The sequence below is a fragment of the Sus scrofa genome, chromosome 14 (genome assembly GCF_000003025.6).
Source record: "Sus scrofa isolate TJ Tabasco breed Duroc chromosome 14, Sscrofa11.1, whole genome shotgun sequence".
NCBI classification, from domain to species: Eukaryota; Metazoa; Chordata; class Mammalia; order Artiodactyla; family Suidae; genus Sus; species Sus scrofa.
The window spans coordinates 103,174,533-103,188,535 of NC_010456.5; the positions used below are offsets into that span (position 1 = coordinate 103,174,533).

Genomic DNA, 14,003 nt, shown 5'->3' on the forward strand with positions numbered 1-14,003 from the left:
GCTTCCTGAATAAGAATAGACCCCAGAGTTATGTCTCTGTGGCTATAACTGGATATTTTCCTCTTATACAAGCTTTTCCAATAAATTTTTCCAAGCCTTTTACATGGTAGAAATCATTTACAAGCATTTTGTGCCCTGGAAAATATATCTCAAATATTATCTTTCTTTCAAAACTCTGAGTTTAGCTACTCTGTCTCACATGTAAATGAACTGTAGTAGATTCACTTAAGTATTTTAGGTAGTGCCATTTGATTTAAAAACACAGATAACAGATTTCTCTTTATAGGAGTTGGCCCATGGATTAAGCGAACTCCTGTCATATGAAGGCAATGTGGAGGAAGATTTCTATTCCACATTTCAGGTACCATTAAGGGCAATAGTGTTCTGTTAGCTATGTACTTCATATATGAAGAATACCCTCTGTTACCATATACCCATCATTAGAAAAGATGAACAAGGATTGATCAACACATACCATCCCCTGTCTTAAAGGATCTTAATCGGATAAAAGTAGAAACGGTGAAGCAGATGCATGTAGATGAGCAGTCAAACAAAGTGCTCAAAGTCACCAAAGGTGAGGGTGCCCTTGACTCAGTTACTTTCTCAGAGCTTTTCAACTTCTAAAAACAAGCCTCTCCTTTCCCTTCAATACAAGAAGTTAGGAACAGAAACTAATGGCCACAGAACAAAACTCATTTCCACTCCCCCTAACAATAACGGGGAGTTGGAAATTTTAGTAAAATCCATGCAGCTCCAGAGACCTGAGTGCTACCTAAATGGCCACTTGAGTTTTGTGACCATCAGTAAGGTATTTAACTGTACCACCCAAAGGGGGTTAAGATCCTACCTTGTTACCGCAAAATGTTTCCATGACACCTCATTCTTTTTTTTTTTTTTTGCTTTGCTTTTTTTTAGGGCTGCACTTGTGGCATACAGAAATTCCCAGGGTAGGGGCTGCATCAAAGCCATAGCTGCTGGCCTACACCACAGCCACAGCAATGCCAGATCCAAGCCACATCTGTGACGTATGCTACAGCTCACAGTGACACCAGATCCTTAACCCACTGAGCGGAGCCAGGGATCGAACCCGCATCCTCATGGATATTATTCAGGTTCTTTTCTGCTGAGCCACAGTGGGAACTCCTGACACCTCATTCTTAATACAGGTATCGCTAGAGCCTAGACTTGTTATAGTTTGTATATTTAGAAGAGAGGGAAAAACAGTTCTTTTTAAATTTTGTTCATTTAAGCCTGTTAATATATCAGCCATACCAATAATTATGCTGTGTTGGAATCTCTCATCAGGTGTTTCAAGAGGAATTCGGAATAATTAAGTCCTATAATTTAAAGCCAGGTGGTGATAAAATTCCAGTTACCAATCAAAATCGGAAAGGTAAGTTAAGACACCATTTCTTAATTAAAGTACATTAGTGTTTGCCATTTACTTTTACTGTATAACAAATGTAAAATTACTTTCCAGAATATGTACATCTTTATATTGACTTTCTTCTCAACAAATCCATCTATAAGCAGTTTGCTGCATTTTATTATGGATTTCATAGTGTGTGTGCTTCAAATGCCCTAATGGTGAGTTTAAAACTTCATGCTTTCAGTTAGGCTGTGTAATACTGTAGTATTGACAAATAATTTCTTAAATATTTTAGTAGATAGGCTTTTAAAATAAAAACAGGTCTTCTACTTTTTAAAGATAGAACTAGAAATAAAAATAGGTCTCTCAGCCTTAATTCTCCAAAGGGAAAAAGTCAGCTCCATTGCCACCCCCCGCCCCCATTCTGTTCTCTGATACTATGGCTCTTAGGACTTCAGAAAATTTTCCCCAGGCAGAGTGGATGATGAGATCTCAAGGGTATCTAAAAATACTGAGGGACAAAAATACAGAAAATAGAGTTAAACACATAAGCTGCAAGGCAAAAGCCATAACTTCTCACTGATTAAGGAACATATTTATAACTGCTTCCTACTGCATCAGAGGTACCTCCAGCAACTCAAGAGTTGCCTTTTACCCACCAGAAGTAGTTTGTCTCTGGAGTCACGATGGACCTGGTCGGTTTGACTTTTTCTTAGCCATGTGAATGTGGTCAGATGGCTGTTGAGAACACCAGGTTGGAAATACAAGATAAAAGTGTAGTTTTCTTTTCACCCTGGCTACACTCCATCAAGCCAGTTGCACCTCCCCCCAATTTTACTAGGAGGATTTGGAGTGAGGTCTTCTGCGTGAATTGTTTTTCATAGGAGAGAGCTTGTTTCAGAGTGATCCTTGTCAGGTGTTTATTAGATCTTTGAAAATGGAGCACCTGTTGATTTCTAATTGGATTTTGTCCATAATACACCATGGTTATGGGGGTGGCAAGAGGGAAAATAAATTAATAGTGTAGCAGGTCTCTATTTTTAAGTGTTAGTCTCTTTAGGTGGGAGACCACCTATGTGGGAGAAAAAAGCAAGTGACCAACACAATACAGACCAACCTAATACGCAAACCCTACCATGCACACAGGAGGCTTCATGGGTGTTGGAACCAGGAATGTCAGTGAATGCTGGAGTACCTGAGAGAGCTTCAAGCTGGGCTTTGGGGGAGAGTTGTAATTTGGATTCATGCTTAGTAATCTGCTTGTTTTTCTGGCAAACTGCTAAGTGCTATTTGTGAAAGGGGGAACCTAACAGTTTGACGAGATTTATACACTTTCAGGAGTAAAAAAAATACCTGACCTCAGTAGGAAATGTATAAATAGAGAAGGTTTTTTCTTTAACAAAATTGGTTTGATTTACCGTAAGAAAATCATTCTTGTAGTTAGATTCAGTGCAAGTAATTCCAAATTCAATTTTTAATCTTCAATTTTTATTACCGTTTTTGATAAATAATTATCGGCAGCTGCTTCGTCCCGAGGAGGTTGAAATCCTGGTCTGTGGAAGTCCTGAACTGGATATGCACGCCCTGCAGAGAAGTACTCAATATGATGGCTATGCAAAAACTGACCTGACTATCCGGTAAGCTCTTGCTACTTACGAGAGTGGCTGCTGAAGAGAAAAGTGAAAGAGAATGCTGTTCCCTTTATTTGTATCATTTATAATCTTTGAATCAAATAAGTCGCTGAAATATTGGAGAGCCCCTACTGCCTTATTTTTTTATTTTATGGCTGCCCTCGCAACATGTGGAAGATCCTAGGCCAGAGATTGAATTCAAGCCTCAGCTGTGGCCCACCGGAACCTGAACCTTCTGCTCCACGCTAGGGATCAAACCCAAGCCACCACAGAGACAGTGCCAGGTCCTTAACCCCTGTGCCACAGTGGGAACTCTGTACTGCCTTATTTTATCTCTTGAAAATAACGTGACAATATTAAATATGAAATCACTTAGAAGTCCCTTTGGGGGAAAGTAATATAAATATGTCTCTACAAAAGTGTAGAGATTTGACCTTTTTAAAAAATGATTTTGGTTCTAGAATTACAGGGATGCCACACTTATAAATAGCGTCTTAATAACACTGTGTTGAAAATAAAAATTATATAGCAGAAGCATTAAGGGTGTAAGCACCTTTAAGGGAAGCTGCTTCCCTAGAGCTTTACTTTATATAACTTTATTCTTATCTGCAGGATTTTGTCAAGACATTTTATTTAAATTTCCTTTGGTGTTCTCTAGATACTTTTGGGATGTTGTGCTTGGATTTCCTCTTGATCTTCAAAAGAAGTTACTGCATTTTACTACAGGAAGCGACAGAGTTCCTGTAGGAGGAATGGCTGATTTGAACTTTAAAATCTCAAAGAATGAAACTTCTACTAACTGGTAAATTTCTAGATTGTAGTTTTTTTTTAATCTTTAGGTTTTGCTAAAAATAGGTTCAGAATTAGAGGATTCTTTCAGTCTGAAGTCATCTTGAAAAATCTTGGCAGTAAACATGGCTTTGAAATAAGAGAGACTATGGCTTAAGGTTCTATATTAATTTTGAGACATACTTATACTTACTGATAATAATTCCTTTCCATCAGTTTTTTACTTTGTTAAGTCAACTGCTTTGTAGTCTCTTCTAAAATCTAGCTTGATTTTTGTAGTAGAATGTTTGACCTTCATTTTTACTTAAAAGTGTTATATAAAATACTTTAAGGCTTTGGTATTTCATATAAAATACTAAGGTGAGTTTTTGGCTACTATAATTAGTTCCAGAAGTCCTTTTGTACTGGAATACCTCTAGTACTCATCTTTTTTTTTTTTTTTTTAATCTAGTGCTCTTTGTATATGAATGTGGTGATGATGATGGCTTTTAATTATTTTCTGTAGTGTTGATGGGTTAATGCTGATCTATTCTTTTACCAATCACCTTGTAATATCTAAAGCTGATTTGAGTAGACACTACTGTGATTATAATCATTTTTTTTTCCTCTTCCCCCACATATTCCCAGAGTTCTGTCAGTTCTTCCTTTCTCTTTGAACTGGAATCTGTCCTTCCCCTTCCCACTGCCATCACCAGCAGCTATTCTGATGCTCTGGAGTTCACAGAGACTGAGGGAAAGGATCTAAGATGTCTGTAGAAATCTTGAGTAAAGATAATAGTGTCACTGGGTGGAGGCCTGGGAGAGCTGATCAGAGAGACTCAGAGGATGAGTGTTGCATGTGCATTGAGGGCAGCAATATTGGGAGTACAGGTATCAGCTGTCCCAGAAATGTTCTTTATATTATTTTGTGACAGTCAAGACTAAAATAATAGTAACGGTTACATTATCTGTGGTTCTGCTGGGTGTTTTGTGCAGATAGCTCTTTTATGCTTTCAACCCATTAGGATAGTTTTCCTTATCCTGGTGATGAGGCAGCTGAGGTTTGGGGACACGAAGCCACTTAATCAAGGTCTCACAGCCAGAAAGTGGGGAGACAGTATTCGAATTCAGATTTGTCTGCCTCCAAAAGCAATGCCTCTAGAATGAAAGTTTCCTGAGAGTTGGGACATTGTCTGGGCTGTAAACCCAGCCCCAATACATAGCAGGTGCTCCAGAAGTATTCAGTAAAGGAATGGACGCATCATCTCGTTAGTAAAATAGATTTGAACGTGTGTGTCCAGGTACTCTAAAAGTTGCTAAGCAGTCATTCTGTGTTTTAAGATTTAGTATCTTTAAAAAAAATTTTTCCCTAGGTTGCCTGTGGCCCACACCTGCTTCAATCAACTTTGCCTTCCCCCCTACAAGAGCAAAAAGGACCTGAAACAGAAATTGATCATTGGAATTTCAAATTCAGAAGGTTTTGGACTTGAGTAACCTAGAAGACTTGAAATATATTTTATATGTAGCATTCACTTCCCTCTTACTGTGCCTTTAACCTTTTCATGTTTCTGTCTCAAAACACCTTGACAAGCTCACTGACTTTAAAATACTAATTTTTAAAAATCAAATATGAAGTATGTTCAATAGAGGCATGGTTTTCTAAAAACACAGACATTGCTTAAGTGAGGAAAAGACCAGATGATAGAGACAGGTGTGGATTCAGTCCTTTTTTATAGCACTTTATCATTCTCCATAAGTAGTTTGTCACAGGTGTTCCACTGGGAAAGCAACATGCAGAAAAGAACACATTGATGGCAGAGTGGAGCCCAGTGGCAGGTTGTGTGCTGCTCGCACACAGTAGCAACACAGATAGCTACATTATCATTAATGTAAGGCATGTAGCCATATTTTCATATAGCGTTAAACAACAGTATAATTGTAAATGCAATTTACAGGGTTTTTTGATATCCTGGCTTTGGTCCTATAAGATTCTTTTCAATTGTTCACTGAAAAGCATGTAAATACATAATAGCCTGAGAATAATGGGATTTTGATAGTGCCATTTATTGCTAAAGATTTATTTTTACAAAGTAAATTCAGGGTTTTAGATGTGTATACAGCTTTTACAAATCAATAAAGATGATTGTACAAGAGTGTAACTATTTTCAGACTAATTGGATTCAAGGTTATATTCTTTTAATTATTGTTAGTCTGCATGCACATGCAAAGTAAACTAGTTCCTTTGAGTACTCTAATATTTGTATAATTATTTCTTCTTAAGAGTCAGAATATTAGAAAGGAAATTAGATCTGACTAGTCACTGATACATTAACTACAAGCACAAAAGAAAAGAACTGTTTTTATATATACTTTGATCAATGTACAAGACTTATTTCTAGTATTTTTTGATCAACAGTTGTACTGAAACAGTAATTTTTGGAAAAGGTATGGTAAGATATTTGACAAAAGTGAATACAATAATAACATTTGTGTCAAAATGACATGGCTTGGTGTAAAAATAAAGTTCAACATTTTGGCCAAATGTTTGTTTTTCACTGGATTCTGAATATAGCGAATTCAAAAGTACCCTTTTTGGAGTTTCTAATTAGCATGTAAAAACAAACTGCATTTTAAAGTCAGATACTAAATGGTTTTCTTTTTAAATCACAGCAAATGAAGCAGTTTTATTAGCACATTACAGATATTTCCAATTCAAGACTTCTCTATTATACTTTAATAGCTTTCCTTCAGAAAACTCTGAAGACATATTTGCAATAATAATGAAGCCAGCATTTAGTACCAGCATATGGTTCACATGCAAATAACACTTTCCCCAAATTTTTTCTGAGTTACACTACTATCTTATTGCTATTCTTCCTGCACCCAACCAGCAGAATTCTTTTAGGGTGGAGGAACTAATCAGCTTGTTCTGCAGTTATGAAGCCAACTTGTGAATCTTTGAAGAAAGGGAGTTTGTTACTATTCTCTTTGAGACAGAAGTGACTCCGCTTTGCCACTTAGACATACTATTTAAAGGGTTTTTCTTCTTAAATTTTTTGAAACACCTGAGAAAGTTAAAGGCATGTTGGGTTTGTTTTATTTCCTCTGTTTTTAATCCATATGCGAATAAAACTGCTTCTCTCTTACACTGCTTAAACTAGAAAGTAAGATGTTTAATGTAGGTTACTGCTAATTCATAAGCACAAAAGAATCATGTATAAGAAACCAGATTTAAGTGTTTTAAATAAAATGTAAAAGTTTTTATTTGGTAGAGATGGAAAAATTGTGTTGGCTTGGTCTGCATGTTTAATGATGTGCTTGTATACTGATAGCTATGTCATTTTTAAATAAGAAGTACACAAGCAAGCCAGATTTTTAAATGACAAAGTCCATAAATAACTGGAAAATTTTTGTTGTCTGTTGTTGAAATTTATAACCATTTATCACTAAATTGCACATTGCCTTTTTTAATTTATGCTCTGGTTTTGGTTTACAGTGTAATTAATACCTCATTTTTTAAAAGAACCACTACTGTTATATTTCATTAATTTAAACAGCTAGAAAATTCATGTAGTTGCTTTTTTTTATATAACCTGTTAATGAATTCTTGATTTTTGTATCTGCCACAGTAAAGCATTGCACAGTATTTATCAGTATTTACAAAATGTCCTGTCCTTTTTTAATCTTTGCTTAATCATATTTTTGTCTGTATAATCAGAAGTTTTTAACAGTCCTTCTTTTTTGTACAAATATGTATTGTATTAAGGTGTTAATTTCTGGATAAATTTTTTCAAATATTAAAGTTATATAACCAGCCAGGCTTCAGTTCATTTTTTGAACATTAGGCAATGAATTAAAACCACAAGTTTAAAATATCTTATAAAAGCACAACATTCTTTGTTACATTGTTTCTTAAACTGGCGCTTAGGAAAATTTATAATATATACACTTTCAAAAGATGTGTGTTGTTATTGACACCAAATATAACTAACCTCTAGCATTATTTTTTTCAGTATGAAACAAATGTATATCCAATATCTGGATGATCACACAACAGTGTGCCATGGAGGCCACCTAGAAATGGACTAAATATGACATTTCATTGGCCGTAGATAGACAACTTCAGATCTCAAGTATTCCCCCAAAAAACAATTAATGTGGCCCTTTTTTCCCTTGCCCACATTTCCTATGCCTAATGAAAGGAGAGGAGATTATGAGACTCCAGGGGAAATGTCATGGATGATAGATGGAAGAAGACAGGTAACTGAATAGAAGACTGGGATGGGTACAAGATCAGTTAACCCAGAGGACACACAGCCTTGGGTCCAGTGAGTGGTTAGAGCGCCAGACTATTGTGCTTTGGAGCCAGACTACTTGGGTTTGGGTTTTGTGTTTCCTTGGGTAGGTTACTTAATCTACCCATGCCTCAGTAAGTGAAAATAAGTTGTTACATGGAAATAATAAACCTATCTATCTCCATGATTGGGTTCTAGGGAAGATTAAATGAACTGATATGTGTAAAGCACTTAACGCTAGCCTGGCATATAGTAAGCAGTGTACTGTGATGCCAGAGGAATCATGGCACTGATGGGATAGCATCTTACAACCACTGCTTCTGGGGCCTTCTGGAGGTTTGACTCTCAGACCTCAGGTTCAAGACTGCAGGTTCAAGAACACTAAGTGCTTTTGAAGCATTAAAATTGTGTTAGGAAAATATTTCTTATTCTAGAAGCAATGCTTTGGTATTTATTTATATATAAATATTTTTTGGTCTTTTATGGGTTGCACCTGGGGCATGTGGAGATTCCCAGGCTAGGGGTCAAATCTTAGCTGTAGCCACCAGCCTACACCACAACCACAGCAACGCCAATTCCCAGCCGAATTTGCGACCTACATTAGTTCACAGCAATGCCGGATCCCCAACCCACTGAACCAGGCCAGGGATCAAACCTGCGTCCTCATGGGTACTAGTCAGGTTCATTTCCACTGAGCCATGATGGGAACTCCCTTTAGTATTTATCTTGATAGAGATCTCATTTATCCTGATAGACGTCTCATCTTGTGTAAGAAGATGTCATTTTAAAATTCGAAAATAAATGAGCAGTTTATTTTTGATGAAACATTTCAAATACAGAGACAATTCTCAGAGATTGACATAATAATCATTCCCCCACTCAAATCTAACAAATGTTAACATTTTTCCAGTTTTTTTTTTTAAATAAAGAATTACAGATGGATTTGAAGCCCTTTTTTTGCTCTTCTCCAATCACAATATACCCACTTTTCCTCATTAACTTGCAGTTGTTGTGACTCCTTCCCATGCTGTCTCACATCTGTATTATATACTTCTTTCTCTAAATACCATACTCTTGACTCTTGAACAGTGCAGGGGTTCTGGTGATGACCATCTGTGCAGTCAAAATCCAAAATCAGCATGTCATTTCTAGTTATCCCTCTATATCCACGGTTCCTCTGTATCCATGGTTCCCCTCCTCAGATTCAACCAACCACAGGCCATGTAGTTATGTGCTATTTATTGAAAAAAATCTGTATGAATGGACCTGTGCAGTTCAACACAGGTTGTTCAAAAGCCAATTGTATGGTATTGTTACAGTTGCTCACCTAATATCACACTCTCCCTATCATTACACAACTTTTTACACTCAATATCATCTTTTCTAGATTTATCCCTGACTCTATATTAAGCTGTAAATCACCCATTTCAATGGCAGAATAGAATCCTACTAAATGAAAATATCACAGTTTGTTGATCCATCCTCCTGCTAACTAACGTTTTGATGTTCTCTTCAGAGTGGCCCAGGCGGCGATGAGCATCCTTGCCTGTACCAAGTGTGTGTGCCCAGGCCCCCAAGGTTGCTGCCCAGGTGTAGAGTGGCTGGGTCACAGGCTGCTCATCTTCAGCTCTTCCAGGTATTGTTCAGTTGCTCTCCAGGGTGGTGCTTCCAGCATGAGTTTCCACATGAAAAGAGTTGTCATTCTCCACGTTCTCCCAACACCAGGTTTTAGCAGACTTTTTTTTTTTTTTTTTTTTTTTTGGCTGATCTGACCAATGTGTTTTAATTTATATTTCCAAAATTGATAATGATGTTGCACATTTTTGTACATCTATAGTTCATTCAGATGTCTCCTGTGAATGACCAGGTCAATCATCTGTACTTAGCTTTTTTTTTTTCTCTTCTTTCTTCATTGATTTTTATGAACTATTTGTTTATTCTGGATATCAATCCTTTGTTAACAGGTGCTACATTGATTCAATTTGAATCCCAGATCTGCCAATGACCATATGACTTTGGACAAATTATTCAGCATCTCTTGACCTCAGTTTACCCATTTCTAAAAGAAAATAACTTATATCTGGAATCTAATACATGGCACAAATGAACCTTTCCACAGAAAAGAAAATTATGGACTTGGAGAATAGACTTGTGGTTGCCAAGGGGGAGGGAGTAGGATGGATTGGGAGCTTGGGGTTAATAGATGCAAACTATTGCTTTTGGAATGGATTAGCAATGAGATTCTGCTGTGTAGCACTGAGAACTATGTCTAGTCACTTATGATGGAGCATGACAATGGGAGAAAAAATATATATACCTGGGTCACCATGCTGTATGGTAGGAAAAAAACTGTATTGAGGAAATAACAATAAAAAATTTTTTTAAAAATACATAGCTCACAGAATTGTTAAATAAGCCCATATAGAAGCATATGTATATGAATGTATATACATGTATACTTACATTAGTATATATATATAAATATATGTAATGTGTGTATATGTGAATTATATAGATATATGCTTATACATAAAACATATATACTTTTCTAATATATGTATGTAAATAAGTACTTACATCATGACTGACTTATAATAAGCATTATGTATTGGTATTACTACTATTACTAGTATTATTTAACTCATATATTGCAGAAGCCTTCTAGTTGTGGCCCTTTATCTTTTATAAATGTTTAAATTTTTGATACAGTCCATAAAATGTTACTTTACATAGTTTGTTTAGATGTAACCAGGTATTTACAATTTCTTTGCACGCCATTCCCTCTTCTAACTTTCTTCACACTCACCTCTGGAATTAATTTTCTTCCTCCTAAATTATATTTATTAGAAGCTGTTTTAATGAGGGTTTGTTAGTAGTAAATTATTTTTCCACTTGTCTGAAATGACTTTATTTCACCTTTGTTCATGAAAGATATATTCATCAAGCATGCATTTTTTTTTTTTTTTGTCTTTTTTAGGGCCGCACCCACAGCATATGGAGGTTCCCAGGCTAGAGGTCTAATTGGAGCGGTAGCCACTGACCTACACCACAATTACAGCAACGCCAGGTCTGTAACCCACTGCTCGAGGCAAGGGATTGCACCCGCAAGCATGCATTTCTATTGTGATAATTACTGTTCTCTTAGGATCCACTGTCTCTGGGTTTCATTGTTGATATGAAGTTAGCTGTCAGTATAATCGTCATTCCTTGGTAGATAATCTCCTTTACTCTGGCTACTTTTGATATGTTTTTCTCACGAAACTGCAAAACATCAAAAACAATGTGTATATTGTGTGTTTTTTTTTTAATCCCTCTAAGGAGTTGCTATTTCTTCAAACTATGAATTCCTATCTTTCGATTTTAGAAAATTCCTCAGCCATTTCCTCTTTGAATTTTTCTCTTCCCTGTTCTCTATAATTTTCTTGTTTTAAACATATGTTGGACCATTTCATTCAACCATTAAATCTCTCTCTGTGCCTAATCTGTTGTTTAACCAATATTTATTTCAATGGCTATATTTTTCATGTCTAGAAATTCTTTTAGTTCCCTTTCAAGTCCACTTCCCTGTTTTCATACTGTGCTTTCTTTTCAAAAGGTTTTTTAAAAATAATTTCCAGCATATTTTGTTGATACTTTTAGATTGTTCTATTCGCCTCAGTTCTTGTGGTCCTAATTCTTATATTCGTTCATCTACTGGCTCTCAGAGTGATTTGCTTCCTTATGTGATTTATAACTTTGTACGTTTGCAATTTTTATTTAATTTTGTGTCCTGAAGAGTCCAAGTTACCCTAGCAGAGTTAACCTCATGTTGTTCTCAATCAAGGCTGAGGTTTCCCACACCAAATCTTACATTACCTCCTTGGATTAGGGTTTCTTTTCCACCTGTGTAAATTTGGACCTCCTTACCTCCAGTGGCACAGGTTGGAGGTTTTTTGTTTTTTGGTTTGTTTGTTTGCTTTTATTTAGGGCCGCACTCAAGGTATATGGAGGTTCCCAGGCTAGGGGTCCAATGGGAGCTACAGCTGCCGGCCTACACCACAGCCACAGCAACACGGGATCTGGGCCACGTCTGTGACCTACACCACAGCTAACGGCAATGCCAGATCCTTAATCCACCAAGCAAGGCCAGGGATCAAACCCGCAACCTCATAGTTCCTAGCCAGATTTATTTCCGCTGTGCCACAATGGGAACTCCCAGGATTGGGATTTATAAGCAATGTTTTTCTATCCCCTTTTCATAGACATAGCAACCTATTTAGTTAGTTTTGTTTTTTTGTTTTTTTGTTTTTTTTTAAGGGCCACACCGCAGCATATGGAAGTTCCCAGGCTAGGGGTTGAATCTAAGCTACAGCTACCAGCCACAGCCACAGCAATGTGGGATCTGAGCCATCTCTGCAATCTATACCCCATGCAACATCAGATCCCCCATGCAACCCTTTTAAATTACAGGCTTTATGAAGTGGAATCATTCTATGGCTCCTAGCCTTGAGTAGGCTTAAGGCATCTCTGTTGAACTCAAATGGGCATTAAAATCCATTAGATGGTTCATGACCCCATGAATCACCTAATCCTGCTTACTGCTTTTGGCTTTTCATTTGTTTCTCATTTCCTATAACTGATGATTTCCCTTCTTGCTTTTCTTTTTTGTTTGTTTGTTTTATTTTATTATTACTAAAGTACATTTGATTTATAATGTTTTATCGGGTTCTGTTGTACAACAAAGTGACCCAATCACACACAGTTCTCTGTGCTGTACAGTAGAATCCCACTGCCCATCCATTCCAAATATAACAGTTTCCATCCCCAAAACCCCTAAATGCCCATCCATCCCACTCTATCCCCTTTCCCCGTGGGAACCCCAAGTCTGTTCTTCTTGGCCATGATCTGTTTCTGGTTTTTGTTTGCTTGTTTGTTATTCTTAGATAGGATCATCTGTTCCATATTTTAGATTCCACAAGTGATATCAAATGGTATTTGTCTTCTTTCCAGTTTATTTCACTTAATATGAAAGTCTCTAGTTCCATCCATGTTGCTGCAAATGGCATTAGTTTGTCTTTTTATGGCTGAGTAATATTCCATTGTATATATATGTACCACATCTTCTTAATCCATTCATTGTCCTCTTTGTTTTTCTTTTGATCTCGGACATTTATATTTTAAGATTTGTGTAGCTCTATGTTGTCCAAAATTTGTAAAAGTTTATAGTAATAATTGCCTCTTCCATTTCATCTCAGCCTGTACAAGCCTGTCCCTTCATTATTTTTTAGCCCATCCAATGCATAAAATTTTTTTTTAAGGATACTTTTATTTATTTTTATTTTTTATTTTTTTTTAATTTTTTGTCTTTTTGTCTTTTTTGTTGTTGTTGTTGTTGCTATTTCTTGGGCCGCTCCCACGGCATATGGAGGCTCCCAGGCTAGGGGTTAAATCGGAGCTGTAGCCACCGGCCTACGCCAGAGCCACAGCAATGCGGGATCCGAGCCGCGTCTGCAACCTACACCACAGCTCACGGCAACGCCGGATCGTTAACCCACTGAGCAAGGGCAGGGACCGAACCAGCAACCTCATGGTTCCTAGTCGGATTCGCTAACCACTGCGCCACGACGGGAACTCCAATGCGTAAAATTTTTAAATACTTTGTTCTCTGTTGATTAATTGCACCAATGTTTGTTTATTTGTTCATTGAATATTTGCGTATTGAGTGCCTATTGTATTTCAGCTGGAGACTGATATTCAGCTCCAAATATCATTTGCTTCTTCTTTACAAACACAAGAAGCAAACGTGGTTCTGAACACTTATCTTGTGAAACATTAAAATGTGTATCATAGCAAGAAAACTTGTCCAGAATTTTCAGGACAGTTATACAACTCAATGTTTTCATGCCATTTAGATATTACAAATGTTATATACATACCATAGGAGCATTAGTCAGCACTGGG

At 36.8% G+C, this 14,003-nt stretch overlaps 1 protein-coding gene across 1 annotated transcript in view; it reads left to right on the forward strand.

The window, feature by feature from the left end:
* Positions 1-7,579, forward strand: part of HECTD2 (HECT domain E3 ubiquitin protein ligase 2) — an 86,421-nt gene extending 78,842 nt beyond the window's left edge. Inside the window, exons 16-21 of the mRNA XM_003483528.4 lie at positions 287-361; positions 1,306-1,393; positions 1,481-1,587; positions 2,891-3,006; positions 3,659-3,802; positions 5,142-7,579. Coding sequence (XP_003483576.1) covers positions 287-361; positions 1,306-1,393; positions 1,481-1,587; positions 2,891-3,006; positions 3,659-3,802; positions 5,142-5,262 — 651 coding nt within the window. The 3' untranslated portion in view covers positions 5,263-7,579. The remainder of the gene's footprint in view (positions 1-286; positions 362-1,305; positions 1,394-1,480; positions 1,588-2,890; positions 3,007-3,658; positions 3,803-5,141) is intronic.